Genomic DNA, 15,371 nt, shown 5'->3' with positions numbered 1-15,371 from the left:
ACGTTAGATTACTGTATTTAGTCAAACGTGTAGCTAAGTGTGAGCAAGCACCTGTACAACCACTAGGTGGCAGACCGTCACTACACTTTTGGCCAAAGACAAACCTTTTCCATGATACACAGGCTCAGGGAGAAGGCAGAAGTCATCCACTGTTGAATGATATTTTCCTGTCATTTAACACAATGACAAAATTCAGTTTTATCTTTTCCTGCCTGCCGTATATCAAATCGACATGCATTTATTGAAAGCTTTATTAAAGGATTCTTCCTTTGTACAGATAGCTGAAAATCAGCATTATCATGGTGGCTAATGTATTTATTTAAAATATCTAGCAGAGAAATATGCTGTTCACAATATTTCACTTAATTTCCTTTTATTTCATCATTTTGTGAATTTCTATTTCTCATAAGGCTTAATTTCCAAGAGGCACATATTTTGAAATTTTCTGATACTTTGAGAAGACAGTCTAGACTTTAAAATTAATATTTCTGAAAACAGAAGTCCAAGAGCTCTTAATGGTTCACCAAGAGCCCTTCACTTGTGTATATTTTACAGCTGTCTGAGCTCCCAAATCCACTGAGACCCAAGACTCAAAATGGCCTCTGCTGATAAAATATGATTTAGTCCTGGAGATAAATCAGATTGCCCAAACACCACACTCAAAACTAAAAGGTTGAAAGAAGGTATTAATGGAGACCCAGCAGGCAAAGGTCAGCATTTTTTATATGAACTATAGGTGAATAAGGAGATAAAATCTAGGACTTACCTGTTCTAATATGTTTTGAAGCCTCTCTATCTCACAATCTATTACAAATTTCTTTTCTTGTCTTCTATCAAGTTCTTCTAAAAGTTGCCGGTAGCTGACATCATTAAAATTTTCCACACATATAGCACTCACATGCCAACCATTTTGTCCTGCTTTTTCCATAATAGCTTGAAGTATTGAGTAGCCTATTGGGGGAGGGGAGGAGGAAACAGAGTTACCAGAAAGATTCCTTTATTCGCTTTTAATCATTTGTGCAGCCGACATCAATATTTTTATGTTCCAAAATATATACTGATTGCTTTGAAACTGAGAAATCTGAGTGATTATTTCAGAATCATTTGTTCTTTCTTTCTTTAATCAGGGTAACAAAATCTCTTGAGCCATTGAAAGAAGTAGCCAACCATAATTTACGTAAGCTCTCAAAAGCTCTCTACTGGAGAATATCCCATTGTTCTAGACACATCGTCGATGAGATAGATGAAAAACGAGACCCACCACCACCTGTAGTAACGATTCCTAAACCCTTTTTGTCATTTCACTCCCTGGATAGAATTCATACTGAACAACAGTTTTTGTTTTTCCCTTGAGCAAGGCAATACTATTTTTGGTTCTATTACGAAAGAGAAGAAATGGTACAGTGATATTGATTGAGGACTTACTATTGTCAGAACCTCATTGATGATGTGGACAGATCTATCCTAGAAGGCGTTATTTAATAAACACTTTCTCTCTCTGCAGGAGAATGCTGTGGCCTGGGGTGAGTTAAATAACAGCTAGGTGAGACCTTCAGAAGTTAAGGTACAGGAGACAGACATTCAAATAAACAAATGCAACTTAGTTTTTAAAAGTGTAATGACAATCATTTAAAGTAAAGTGCTGACCCAAGGAAAGGATTAATTAAATCTGAATGGGAGAAGGAAAAATAGCACAGATGGGAAGCAACTTGAATTGGGTCTTGCAAGCTGAGAAGGAGCTCGCAAGCTCCCCAGAAGTGGGAATGGTCGTGAGGTGAAGATAGCTTTCTAGGGAGGTGGGAGAGTCTCTGTCCTATTCTTGGCCCAAATCCCTCTGGCTGTGGAAGAGATGTCATCCAGTCTAAGCCCCTGGGTTGAGGAAGGAGTTTGTAGAAGTGTAATCCCAGAACTAAGAATATATCTTCACACCGACACTCATATTGTCCTGCTTTTTCCAGCTCTGAGTTTTGAATTATAATGTGAGAGAAGAAAGGAAAAAAGATCCTTTGACTCTATATATAGCCTTTAAATAAGGATTTCTTAGGCTCAAAGGCTGAAAGCCAGTAATTTTTTCATTTTATAGCATAACTGGCATAAACAAAATACTCTAGTCCTATTTAAGGAAGTCCAATGCTTATTTGAGCTAATTCTATAGTAACTGCCAACATTTCCTTTCTTCCTAAGGTCTGGACTTAGGATAGAGACCTAGGTAAACTGCAAGTAAAGATTTCAAATGAATACACAGCACTTACAAGATAAGAACATATTTGTTTGGTTTTCAGATTGGTGTGTGAGTGTCTCAGATTCAGGAACTTTGATTTGAGGTATTTTCAACATGCCAGTTTTAAACATTATGATGCTCAGGTAATATCAACAGATGGAACTGATGCTGAGATCATATTTGAAATATAAATTACTTGATAGTCTGCCAAATGAAATACTGTGGCAGTCAGGATTCATTTTTATCTAAATGCAAAAAATTCCCCAAAGAGGAAGAGAGAGGGCATGCTAATTACTGTATAATTATTCCGGTATAGCTATTGCTTCAGTTACTCTTTCCTTTTGTAATGCATGCCACTAATTATCTTTTAAAATCTTACCCAAATCCAGACTCTTCACCCACCATATCTGCGTGGAATTTGAGACTTTCTCCTCTGTTTCCTATTCAGGTCATGGGTAAAATGATGGCATGAAACCTTTTATAAAATATGCATGTCTTCATACTTCATTTATTCTGACCTTGGGATTTGTACAATGATGGTAACTGAAGCCAGGTACCCTTTATTCCTTTTTTGACTTATATGAGTGTGTTGTCTGACACGAAAAGACTTCTAAAATGCTGGTTGGTATCTTACTTTTCCTTTTCCTCCTTTTACTTACCAACATGGCAAAGTAATTCTAAGGCATTTCTTTGATTGTTTGCAAAATGACAAATTATGGACCACAGACATTGAAATGTCTTTCTGCTCTATGGGATCAATTCACAGCTTGGCTCTGATCTCTAGAAATTAGTGTTTGTTGGCATCATGCGGCTGTCAGACCTCATGTCAGTACCAGGCATCCATGTTGTTATTTTCCTGCTGACACAACTTTCACAGGATGTAGAGACATATACCCTCTGATGAAATAAATATATGTTCCCACTCACATAACAATATTGAGAGATGTACATTAATAAAACAAAATCATAATTCAATTGCAGCATTTCATTAGCTGATCGTTCAGATTTATATATGAAACTAGAATTGAAAAGACAAAACCCTTGAAAACAATCTTTGTTAAATGTCAAAGAAATTTGGCTACCAAAAAAGCCACATTAATCGCAGTCAGAAATAAATGGCATGTTTTTAGTGCAGTGCAAAGGACAAACAATTACAGTTCCAGAGCCTTGTTGAAGCATGTTCTTTCGTAAGCTGTGTTTGGTTTAATATGCTCTCTTATTTATTAATCACTGCTGCTCAGATGTACGTATGTGTGTGTTTTATTTATTTGCCAAGATAACTGGGAATATATTGTAACTAAGAGAAAATAGTGCTCTTGAATGTATGATTATATAACTTAGTTGTTATATAAACTAGCAAATCACAAGTCAGGTCATTATTTCTATGCCTGGGTATAATTTATGTCTTCTAATTATCGAAAATCTGTAACAATATTTTTAATCAAATGCAAGTGCTGCAGTTTTAGGTGAATACCATATGGCTAGCAGGAATTTATTACAGTAAAGAATGTTTTACACTTTCCTTCTATGTGGACAGTTAACATTTTAATTCAATATAATTCACTGAAAAAACAAGACTGTAGAAGATACACTGAAATAAACAAAGACATGATTCTTGTCATTGCATGGGATTTACTATATGGCAAAAACTCATAGGTAATTGACTATTGTGCGAAATATACAGTACTCTATAAATAACTTTAAAGGAATAAAACTATATTTTAGAATAATAGAGAAAGCATATAATGACCATGATCATATTACTGGACTACAATAAGTAACCAAAGTCTTTTCTGTACTTATCAGAGGATACTATCATGTACACATAAAATATTTTTAAAAATATTACTATACCACACAGTGATACTAAAATTCTGTTAAATAGAATGATAGTGAGCTACTGCATGCTTTCACATCAGCATTGCTGATATCATCCATGGATAATGACCTATTTTGGATGACTAGCACCTCAGAGATGTTGCCGCTATCCACACAAGCTGGGCTTATTTATTTGATATTCTTTTTCTGCAAGATTGATTTGATTCAACTGTCTGTACACAGAGCAGAAGGAACAGAAACACCAGAAACTTATGCCAGGGAGGAGAGGACTTCAAAATGACAGGAGTTGTCCACATGCCATAAAAAATTTCAGTTGGATGAAGACTGAAAAGTATCTGCAGTATTCTTCAGGAAAAAGGCCATTGTGGTGCTCCACGTGAACAGAACATGGAAAGCTGAACAGAGAGGTTCTATTTCAGAGGAATGAGGAATTGAAGAGACAATGGAAAGAGCTGAATTACAGAAATTACCAAGAAATATTACCAGGGTAACAAAGCTGTGAGATGAAGCATATATCGTTTTGATTAATATGAGAGAGAGAAACATCTAAGTTATGGGAGCCAGTATGGGAGAGAGAAAACTGAGTCCTGTAGGGATTCTCGAGCCTGAAAAGGATAAGCATCCACAGAAGACAGGGGCCGCTCGTACCTACTCAAATTGACGCTGCCCTCCACGGTCCCATAAATTGCTAGGCAGATACCTACTACTATACCATCAGTCTCTCTTGCCTGGCTCAAAGCTAGAGTGTTTGAGAAGAACGATATGCATCTGTGGAAATCTACTTCATGCGGCATGTTGATCTGAGTTATACAGAGAAATAAGATTCTCTAATCTTCACTGCATTTAATACCACCAGACTGGCAAGGCATAGAAGATTTAGTACACGTTTAGTTTGATTCTTGCCAATGCAGCTTAGTAATGAAATAACATGCTCAAGGGCCACAGTCCGGATCAAAAGCTCAGTGTACGGGAGTAACCAGCATTGTAGCTTAGGTACAGCTATCTGCAGCTGTGACTATAGCAGTTATTCAGGCCAGCGTTCAAGACAGGTATAGTGAAATAAGCAAGGATTTTCTTACTTATCTAGCTTGAAGGTATACATGGAATCTCGAGATAAACTGAAATGTCCTGAATTTTCTCTTGTGTACGAATCCTCAAGAGTAAAAATAGGAAATGTACCTTCAAAGGTATATTAAAAATGACCATTTTCAAAGGGGATCGTTTAGGTCCTAGGTTTTCCCTAAAGCCTCTTGTATTTTCTGGCAATAGCATTTGTTGTCTCTGACCCCTACTGTACAGTGTTTCTAGATGATACCTTACGGAGAAATTTGATACTTTGTTTCTTTAAAGTCAAAGCATGGTAGTGGCCTGTACATTGTTTGCTACTAGAAATTCACCCCTTCATCCAAAACAATGAAACTTTAACCTGGGCATATGGACAGCCAGAATAAATGCATTTCCACACCCCTCATTCAGTTGGGTATTGCTCGGTGGGCAAGTTTTGGCCAGCAGCATGTGTAAAAGCTCCAGGGGATTTTCCTCAAAAGACTGCAGGAGTAGGTATGCCTTTTATCTTGTGGCCTGAATGTAAATAGCACTTCTTAACATCAAGACTATGAATGATGAAACAACTCAATCTTAGGAATCTGTGCTCTGGCTTATTGAAAAGGGCTGCTACTCCCTGATCATCTCTACAGACTTTTAGAGGACCAAAACAAATCCATTATCTCTTTTTAACCATTAGTATGGCTTAAGCAAAGTTTTCCATCAGGTGTAATTGAGATCAATCTTGATGAATAAGGCATACAACAAGTATTCTCAGCTATCTGCTACAGATTCCAGGCAGTAAGCACCTCCGCCAAAACATGCCAATCATTATTCTGTCTTTTGTGGCAACTACAGAATTTTATTTCAGCACTATGAATGACTGAGTCCGTGAGTTCATGTGCTCATTTGTTTACATAGCAACTACACTGATCTCTGTAAACAGAAACTGTAATCATGGAACATCTCTACGTACGTCTTTCAATGTTTTCCTGTTATTTTTATGGTACCAGCATCTGGTAATGCTTGATTGCTCCCTGTGTCTCCAGTCTTCCTTCGGCTTCTATCCTCCTTGTAATACTGCAGCAACCTGGCCCTTTCAGATATGTGTTATGGTTGATACATTGTGTCAGCTTGGTTAGTCTAGCGGTTTGGCTTAGTGACTCAGCAGGAAGCCAGGGTGCTTACTTTGCATACATCCTGAGCCTGTGGAAGAGGAGGGCATGGAGATTATGTGAGAGCTACACGCCCCTTAGGTGGGGGCAGCCTGTTTACAATGTAAGGCAGGGAAAGAAGCTGCTTGCTGCCATTCCTCCCTTTTGCTCTGGCTGCTTTGCCGTTTGGCTGCCATTCCCCGCTTTGCTCTTGTTGCTTTGCTACCTTCTGCCTCAGAGCCAGCCAAGTGTGGACTGAAACCTCCACAAACTGTAAGCTAAATAAACCTTTCCTTCCTTCATTTTGGGAATTGGGTATTTTGTCTCAGCAATGAAAGAAAAGTAACCAAGACAATGTATAATAAGGCATCATGCAGTCCTTCTCCAGGCTGTACATCATACTGCTACTGTTAAAAGATTATTTCCTTTCTCCTTTTTCTTCTGTTCATCATTTAGACCTCAAATATCTCACTCTGCCCGGCTTAACCACTTCTTATTGAAAAGAATTCTCTCAGCTTTCTGTAAATTTATCTCAGAGATTTTTAGTCACAGATTCTACGTATGTATTTGAAAGATTAGAGTTTTCCTTCCCCAGCATACGTGGGTTCCATGAAAGTAGAAACTATACTTGTGGTCAGTGTATAGCACAATAAATGCTCAGGGAAGATTTATTTGGATGTCCAAGGAATGTAATAGGCAGTTGATAGAGAGGAACCAGTGTATCAAAAGGTGAAGCATGGACCACACTGAAGAACTTCAAATACTCCACTTTCTGCTTGTGTGTCTGGAAGGATAGGGGATATGTGGAAAATCGGTGTGGTCTGTGGAATAAGTTTCTAAGCCTAGAGAGTTAAGTAGGCAAGGGGCAAACTTGAAGAGCCTCTGTATCATTTTAAGGAATCTGGATTTCTCAAGGACATTCAGAAGACAGTGACAAAGCAGACTGAGATCATTATAACTGAAGTGCTGTGGGTAACAAAGAAACAGAAAAACTACATAGGCAGCTGAACTGCAGTAATATAGACGAGGGGCTGGGGATATAGCTCAGTGGCATAAGCACCTGCCTGGCAAGTGCAAGGTGATGAGTTCGATCCCCGGTACTGCAAAAAATAAAACAAAACAAAAACAAAATATACCAGAAGTTAATTTTTTGTTTGTTTGTTTGTTTTGGTTTTTCTCTGGTACCGGTAACCGAACTCACGACCTTGCTCTTGCCAGGCAGGTGCTTTGCCGCTGAGCTAAATCCCCAGCCCACCAGAAGTTAATATAGACAAGAAGTAATGTGGGTTGGATTGGGGTGCATGCAGAGAAAGGAGAATAGGTTCTAGATTAGGGTCGCAGGATGAATTAGCCTTGGGATTGATGTGACATAAGGGAAAAAAGAGGATTTGAGCATGACTACCCTTTGTTCTGCTGGTGGCTGTTCAACTTTTCTTTTTGGTTGGAACGCTTCAGTCTTTTTTGGATCCCCAGCAGAAGCACCTTCCAATGTCAACTGCCTTCTTAGGAAAAAAAATTTTTATACCCACCTCCTTTATCACCCAAGGAAGTACGGTAAATTCTGATGCAGACTGGAGAAATCGCTTTTCTCTTTTACTATAGGGATTGAGAAATCCTCTTGACAGATTCTGAGTATTCTGTAGGAGTACATTAAATTTTTCTCTAGTTTGCCTTCCACATTTTATCTCCTTAAGCCATGGGCCTTTATCAGTCTCTTTTTACAGTATAAGACAATCTACTTTTATTTAGACAGTCTTGAAAGACCAATATCTTAATCAAAATAAATATCCATAGGTTCTCTATAAGTATTATTTCACCCATAAAGTGGGTATCATACCATGTAAAATTCACAGTTCTGATTTTATTCTTTCTTATATCATATTATACAAAAATTAACTAAAATGTATGAAATGTAGCCTTCTATTCCCATAAGAGAAGTGCAATGTACATTTGTAAATGAATAGGTATTCAAACAATTTGTCCTGAGTCAGGGTTTTAAAGTACTGACGACATAATTTTGAGTATCAAAACTATTCAATGTGTCAATACTTTGGAAAATGAAAGTCTTAGTAGGGAAACAGATGTCTGTAGGGAGAAGTTCACAGCAGCGAGAATGCTGGGAACTATGATATGGTCCTTGGAATGAAGGGATTTGCTAAACGGAGATGCTGAGGAAGAAGGACCTACTATATCATAAGGCAAAGGGACAGAGGCAGGTATTTTGAGGAACCCTTAGTAAATCATTAAGAGTGGTAGTTAATACACTACACTGTGCTTTATTGGTGTTATACTTTAGGTCTTCAATGGCTCCCAAAGCCTCACGTGTCAGAAGGTGATTGGATCATGGGGTGGAGTAGTCTACCATTGAGGTTGTAGCCCCGTGTGTTGTTAGGGAGGGGGCCTGGCTGGAAGACGGGTCCCTGGGGGAGTGGGTTATAAGGGTGCATCTCCTTCCCAGTGCCTCCCTTGAGCTCTGCTTCTCCTCTGCCAAGCTGCCGGCCACTCTTTGTCACGGCCTCTGCCTCGCTACCCTGCGTTAGAGCCAGCCATGGACTAAAACGTGCACCAAAGAGACCTCTCCTTCCTTAAGTGGTGAGCGTTGGGTATTTTGTCCCAGCAAACAGGGAAATAACTAAGACAAATGGCATTTTACGGTATAATTCGATCTTACAACAATCGTGTGAAGTAGGCACTGTCTGTACACTAGGGAGAAGAAACTGAAGTGATTTCTATCAAATCATATCCCCACTGTGTGGCAGAGCTGTGAAGTGAGTGCAGGTCTTCTGTCCTCCAGGCAAGTCGCAGTCACGGGACTCCTCAACTCACCTTCTCCTGAGGAGAGCAGGAGATGAATAATGAGGCTGTTAGCTAAATGCCACCGTCAGTTCCTCTTTCTCTCACTGAGGCATTCCAGATCTCAGGGTATTTGTCAGAGGTACCTTAAAAATATAACAAGACTCTCACCATTTCTCCCTACCTCTGTTCCTTCCCACAGATTCAAGCTCCTGGCCCGATTATCACCATAGCAGCCTCAGGGTTTTCCTGGCTGAGCCTCTGTCCCCTGTCCTCTGCATAGCCTAGCTTTTCACTTCCTTCTTATACAAATGCTGCCTCTTCAGTGAGGCCATCCTGCATTACTTGACCTACCATATCAGCTCCCTCATCCTAAGACTTCTGATCTCCTTTGCTTTGTCTTCTCCATGGCGTTTTCCACCATTAGATGGCTCTGTATTTTCCTCACTTATAATATCTATTTCTTCCACTAGTGTAAGCTTATGGAGCCAGAGACTTTGTTTCGTTCATTCTGCTTGGAAGAGTGGTATGATGTTTTCAGCTTTTCTGGGAAAATACCCAGGAGAATAGCTGGGTTAAGTGGAACCTCTACTCCTAGTTTTATGACTTATCTCCACACTGATTTCCACAGTGGTTGCACCAGTCTACACTCCCACCAGCAGTGGAGTAGGATTCCTTTTTCCCCACCAGCATTTGTCATTAGTTGATTTCTTGATGACAGCCATTCTTTCTGGGGTGAGATGAAATCTCAGCGGTTTTAATTTGCATTTCTCAAATGACCAATGATGTTGAACATTATTTCATATATTTATTTGTCATTTGCATTTCCTCATTTGAGAAATGTGCATTCCTCTCAGATGCCCATTTTTGGATTGGATCCTTGAATTTTGGGGCCTGATTTTAAAAAATTCTTTATATGTTCTAGATACAGGTCCTTTGTTTGATGGACAGTTGGCTAAAATTTTTTCCCAGTTCATGTGTTTTTGTACCCTGTTGGTTGAATTCCTACCATCTTGTTTAATGAAGTTCTCTATCATTTCTAATGGTTTTTTTATTACTTTTCATTCTCTTTAATTGTTCGATCAGTCTTATATTCTTACATCTGATAATCTAAGCAACTTTGTTGAAGATAACAATATGTAATATAGCAACCAGTTAACTTCTATCATCTTGTTTTGAAATACTGTATCATTATTATTGTTTTTGTGGTGTTTTGCTTTTGTCTTTGTTATTGTTATTTTTTTCTCTTTCAAAACAAAACAAAACAAAAAAGAGTGCCTGGCATGTAAGAGGCACTCAATAAACACTTTTAAATAATTAAATACCGAAAGCTTAGAAACGACTCCATTGGTAATAACGGAACACTGGGGGCTGTGGAGCAGGAGAGAGGTAGACTTATAAATCTGCTTTCATAATAGTAGACAGGATACAGTGGGAATGATAAATAACTAGAAAGAGAAGGGAAAAAAGGAATCCACATAGGAGACGATAAAATTAGCACATGTATAGTACAATGACTCTTCTCGGAAAGGCTAATTCTGAGGGGAAAAATAGAGAGAGACAAATGCTTGCTTTTCTCTATATTCTGTATTTATTCCCTTATTCACTTATCAGCCAGGAGATTCTTTAATCCTGTCAGGTGGAGCCATATGAAATTACCTTTTCTGTTGGTCCAAATGGGCCAAATATCACATCTTACTGTTCAACCTAGAGATAGTTTTGATAAACAGTGATAAATTATGGCAAATAACACCAAGAATTAAAATAACCTAAAAAGTACTTAATTTGTACCTTATGTATTGTGTCCTAAAAATGTAGAAGTTTACCACAAAACCTTCCAAATCTGGGCAGAAAGAAGTCATGAGTTGTGGGAGCTTAAAGACTTGTGTAGTTCGGCAAGGATAACTCCTACTTTCCCGTGTATTATTCCATGGTTATCAGTATCAGTATTTATAGCAGCCATCTTAAGTCATTAATAAAAGCTAAAATAAGCTTCAAGAAACTCTGAGCTTGGCATGGTACCCCATGCCTGTAACTCCAGAGCCTTGGGAGGCTGAGGCAGGAGGATCACAAGTTCCAGCACAGTCTGGGCAATTTATTGACTTAGCTAGAACCTGTCTCAGAGTTGATAAAAAAAGATAGGGATGTAGCTCGGTGTGACGGCTCAGAGTTACACTCCCAGTACTGCCGAAAACAAACCCCTAGACCCTCAAAATTAAAGTAAATGTGAAATTCATTTCAGAAAGACCATCTTAAATGATTAAAATCTGAATTACTTTTGGTTCATAGAAACAAAAGTTGAGTTAACCCTGAAAATGATACTTCTTGGTTGAACAAGGTAGCCAATGCTCTACATAGAATTTTGGGTTTTAAAAGACCAATTAACTTATTCTGTGTGATGGTGAAGTTTGAGTCCAAAAGATCTCATCATTAATCATGAAAGCAATCACTAGCAACCAAACATGAAAGTGTTACACAACATATTACATATCAGTTTGTTACGTTCACATGCCAAGCTGGACTGTAAATAATATGAATTTGTATCTGGCTTTTAAGCAACAAAGCTACAACCATTCATTTTTGTTGACTTGCAAGTGATTATTTTATAACATTGCTTTTGTCTTCTCTTTACAGCAGGAGTAGCAGTACATAATTTTCTTGTGGTGATTCCGGGGAAAGGATCTGCATACAATTATGGAAACAATTTTTGTTCCTAGCAGGACCAAGCACAGGATGAGGTAAGTATTCACCATATGATTAGCCTAATTTTTGCATCCCACCAAGGCTAGCTCAATTCCAAGAAGTAATTGTAAACTCATGTCAGTGACCCAGGGTGAATATATTTGAGAAGGTGCAATTAAATTTCTTTAGGGGGAAGAGACCCTGAGGTGATTATCTAGACACAGGCTGATTTCTTGAACAGCACGCCATGTGACAAATCGTGGGTTTCATGGTACACTTGGTGACTGTCAACTGTGAAAGTTGTGCTTCTCGTGTAAACTCTGTGATTCTGAGGTAAATATTTTAGCTTTCCATTCTTGCCTTTCTGTGTAACGAGGATGATTAGTATGGGATTTTATTAGTCATTATGCTTTTTCTATGAGTGTTAATAAACATCAGCTTGATCCCCTTTGGTAGAGAGGACCCAGTGCTGCTGTCCTTCTGAGGGAAGTACTTTGTGGACTCTTGACAGGGCAGGGAATTCAGCCCTATAATTTTGGGACAAACACGACATATAAGTGAACATCCTACATTTCTGTCTACAAGTAAAAATAGAAGCCTAACTCTTATTCCATATTTGGTTATTAGACGTTTACTCAGTCACTTTACTCAGAAGCCCAAGAGATCCTCTCAGACTTTCACCTCTTCCCACTCTCCCCTCAAGCTAATGTCCATCTTTCCTCCCAAATATGGTATTTTAGGGGTCTCTTGAGTGATCCCCGCCTTATTTGTTCTTTTCTTTTCATTCATGGGGTGATTACTTAGTGCTGAGTACATGCCAGGCTGCAGGAACAGAAATAAACAAACAGTAGGTGGTGCCCACCTTCACGGCTGTTTCTGAGACTGAGGCTGACAATAAACAAATATCCATGTGCATTTATAAGGAGAAGAGGTGATGTGTGAGTCAATGAAAAAGGAAGAAAGTGGTAGAGATGACTGGGGAAGGTGTTGGAATGGGAGAATAAATTCCCCAACCGGTCTCTCACTATGTCTCTTAGTCACGCATTATTCAGCTCATACTGAAGACCACACTTCTCTGAATGACCAGATCTCTTGTGTTCTCACTGCTGTGGCTGGCCCCAGCTAAAGAAGTGTTTCCCTTATGCCCATCCGTACCTTCCCACCTTCCCTAAACCTCAGCTTCACTTCAGCTTCCCTTCAGGCCATTTAAAAGGCCCTCTCTGGCCTCGTCTACGCTGACATTTCCCCAGCAAACAGTTTGCACAGTCATTACAGCTCTTGCCTCCTTGAATTAATTAATTAAATTATTAACTAAATTCTACACGGGGGTTTTGAAAGTATTAAGTACACAGCAGCCAGTTGGTGATCTCAAGGATACTGAATTATAGTAATTGTGATTGTTGGTTTACTTCAGTTCCCTTGAAGTATGAAAGTAGCTCTTACTCATTTTTGTTTCCTGATGTTTTTTCATGCAAGCAAATAATATGCTCGATAAGAATACATCAGATTGAATTGAATGACTCGGATAAAAATGTTGCCTTTTTGAAATATCTCCCCTCATTTGCTCAAACCCAATAATAGTAGAGGTAATCATAATAACTAACAATTATTGAAAACCTGCTTAATCCAGGGATATTCTACTAAGTGCATTGTTGGCATCATTTTAGTTTTATTACCTTCATTTTACATGAAAGAAACTTATGATAGAAGTTCTTGGCCAGGATCACTGAAACCTTAATTGGTACACACTCATTCTGACTGGCATCAGACTTGGCTTTTTATTCTCCTCTATGAAGTGCTCTATAATACAAAGAAAACTTAATTCCACTCTATTTGGGTTAATTTAATTCCCCCAATTAAGGATTCATTGTGACCCAGACAGCTCTCTGACCACAAAGCACTCCTGAGGGTGTTTCTAAGGAGTGCTGTGGTTTCTGCCATCTGCATTTGGCGTTCACTTAACAGCTTTCACTCCAAGTGCAGAGGGCGGTAGAGCTCCCTCCCCTTGACACTGTCCTCCTCCAGCGTGCGGCAGATCTGAGCCCTGTGTTACACAACCGCTGCACAGATTAAAATAATGAACAAAGCTTCCTTCTTCAGAATAGCCTGAAAATGCTGCCCCGTGGTCCGGTTTAGTTAATGATGTTGCCCTCGGCTCTGCTAAGGGCATACTATCAACCACCTTCTCTCTGCAGGACATCAAACGCTAAATCTAGAATTAGGTCAACGTTAGTTAAAAGTTTTTGAGTTGCCACTTAGATCTATCTATATGTTTGCCCAATTTCTCCCTTTCTAGAAAGAGTCACAGGACTATTTCACAAATTATGTTTGAACTGTAGTATGAAATCACTTGATGATACAGGGTTTAATGTAGACATGTTTTCTGAATAGGTACTAATGTAGTAAAACCAAAAAAGTATCTGTATTTCTTACTTGAATAAAATATTCCTGGGAATTATAACACATATAATAGAAATGTTTGTCTCTATTTTTATAATTGCTACATTTTTGAGTGAAGTATTATCAGGATAGAAATGAGACCAAACTATTTTTTATCAATTATGGCCATGTGAACTTTGTAAGTGAATGTCTGTTTTCCTTTGTAATTCAACCATCTAAGTACCACTGATATCTTGGTAGTAACTCAATAAGGTTTTTAAGGCTCACTTTCAGAAAATAAAAAGGTACCATCAAGTTAATGGTGCTAGTGAAACTGATGTACATAAATATGGGAAAACACTGGTATCGTCTTTTCAAAACTGGCAAATTTAGTAAAGACTACGTGACATATAAAACATACATACAAAAACTAAGCAGTTGATGAGGACTGAATTCTTTAAGAAACTTTGTTTAAAAAAATCACAGAGAATATTCAGCAGGAAATCATAGGTAGGCTTTTAGGTCTAACTGTGACTGCAAAGTTTGAGGTTTTAATGTCTATGTTATCTCTTTGGGAGTCAACGTTGCAGAAGGGAAAGGACCACTTTTGTTATAGGCAGTTCTCTGCTTCCACACCACAGCACTGTCTGTGTGGTGCTTGTACACTGGTCCTGCCTCATTGGATCCAGTCACTGACTGCCTACTCTGGCGGTGCTGCTGCTGCTAATCTGTTTAAACAGGTAGTACTGCATTATTGCCAAACTGACACATCAATCCCAGAATCCTCAATTACCTACGTTTCTTGGGAATTGTGCTGGATATTGTCCATCCAAATCCACCTTACATTTCTCCTGCCCTCTTGTGTGATGATGATGGAGGAGGCTGATCAGTGTGGTCTATGTCTGTGGTGTTTGAGTCCCAGTTGAATTGATTAAAAGAAGTCATGTGCAACATGTTAAAGGGATAAGTGACGTCAGGGTAGTTCTTCCACAATTGCTTTTCTGCCAGGTCAGTGTGGGGCTGTCTGTATCCATAAAGAGAGGTCATGGTCTCTGAAATTCAACATTCCCTATACTCCTGCACTCTCCATGCACCATAGTATCCCCTTCTTTCTCTGCTCCTGTTTATCACAGCAAATGGTCTGCACTGTTGCTACCCCTGGGGCAGATGCACAATTCTTTTCCTTGATGGTGTCCCTAAACCTTGCCTACACCTTCAACAGTTCCATTTTTAAGATTTTCTTCATCATCCAGTGAGAC

The 15,371-nt window shown here is 38.8% G+C and overlaps 1 protein-coding gene across 12 annotated transcripts in view; it reads right to left on the bottom strand.

Moving 5' to 3' along the window:
- Positions 1-15,371, bottom strand: part of Gria4 (glutamate receptor, ionotropic, AMPA 4) — a 337,970-nt gene that overhangs the window by 107,680 nt on the left and 214,919 nt on the right. For 9 of the 12 annotated variants that reach the window (XM_013511180.1, XM_005378006.2, XM_005378007.2 and 6 more), the window contains one exon: positions 767-951. In XM_013511180.1, the coding sequence (XP_013366634.1) occupies positions 767-951 (185 nt within the window). Of the gene's footprint in view, positions 1-766; positions 952-9,084; positions 9,198-15,371 lie in introns of all 12 variants that reach the window. The other 3 variants (XM_013511181.1, XM_013511184.1, XM_013511182.1) reach the window with 1 other exon arrangement.

Source organism: Chinchilla lanigera, unplaced genomic scaffold (genome assembly GCF_000276665.1).
Source record: "Chinchilla lanigera isolate Chin_1 unplaced genomic scaffold, ChiLan1.0 scaffold00011, whole genome shotgun sequence".
Lineage (NCBI taxonomy): Eukaryota > Metazoa > Chordata > Mammalia > Rodentia > Chinchillidae > Chinchilla > Chinchilla lanigera.
The sequence above is the reverse complement of the archived record's forward strand: the minus strand, read 5'-3'. Positions and strand labels throughout refer to the sequence as shown.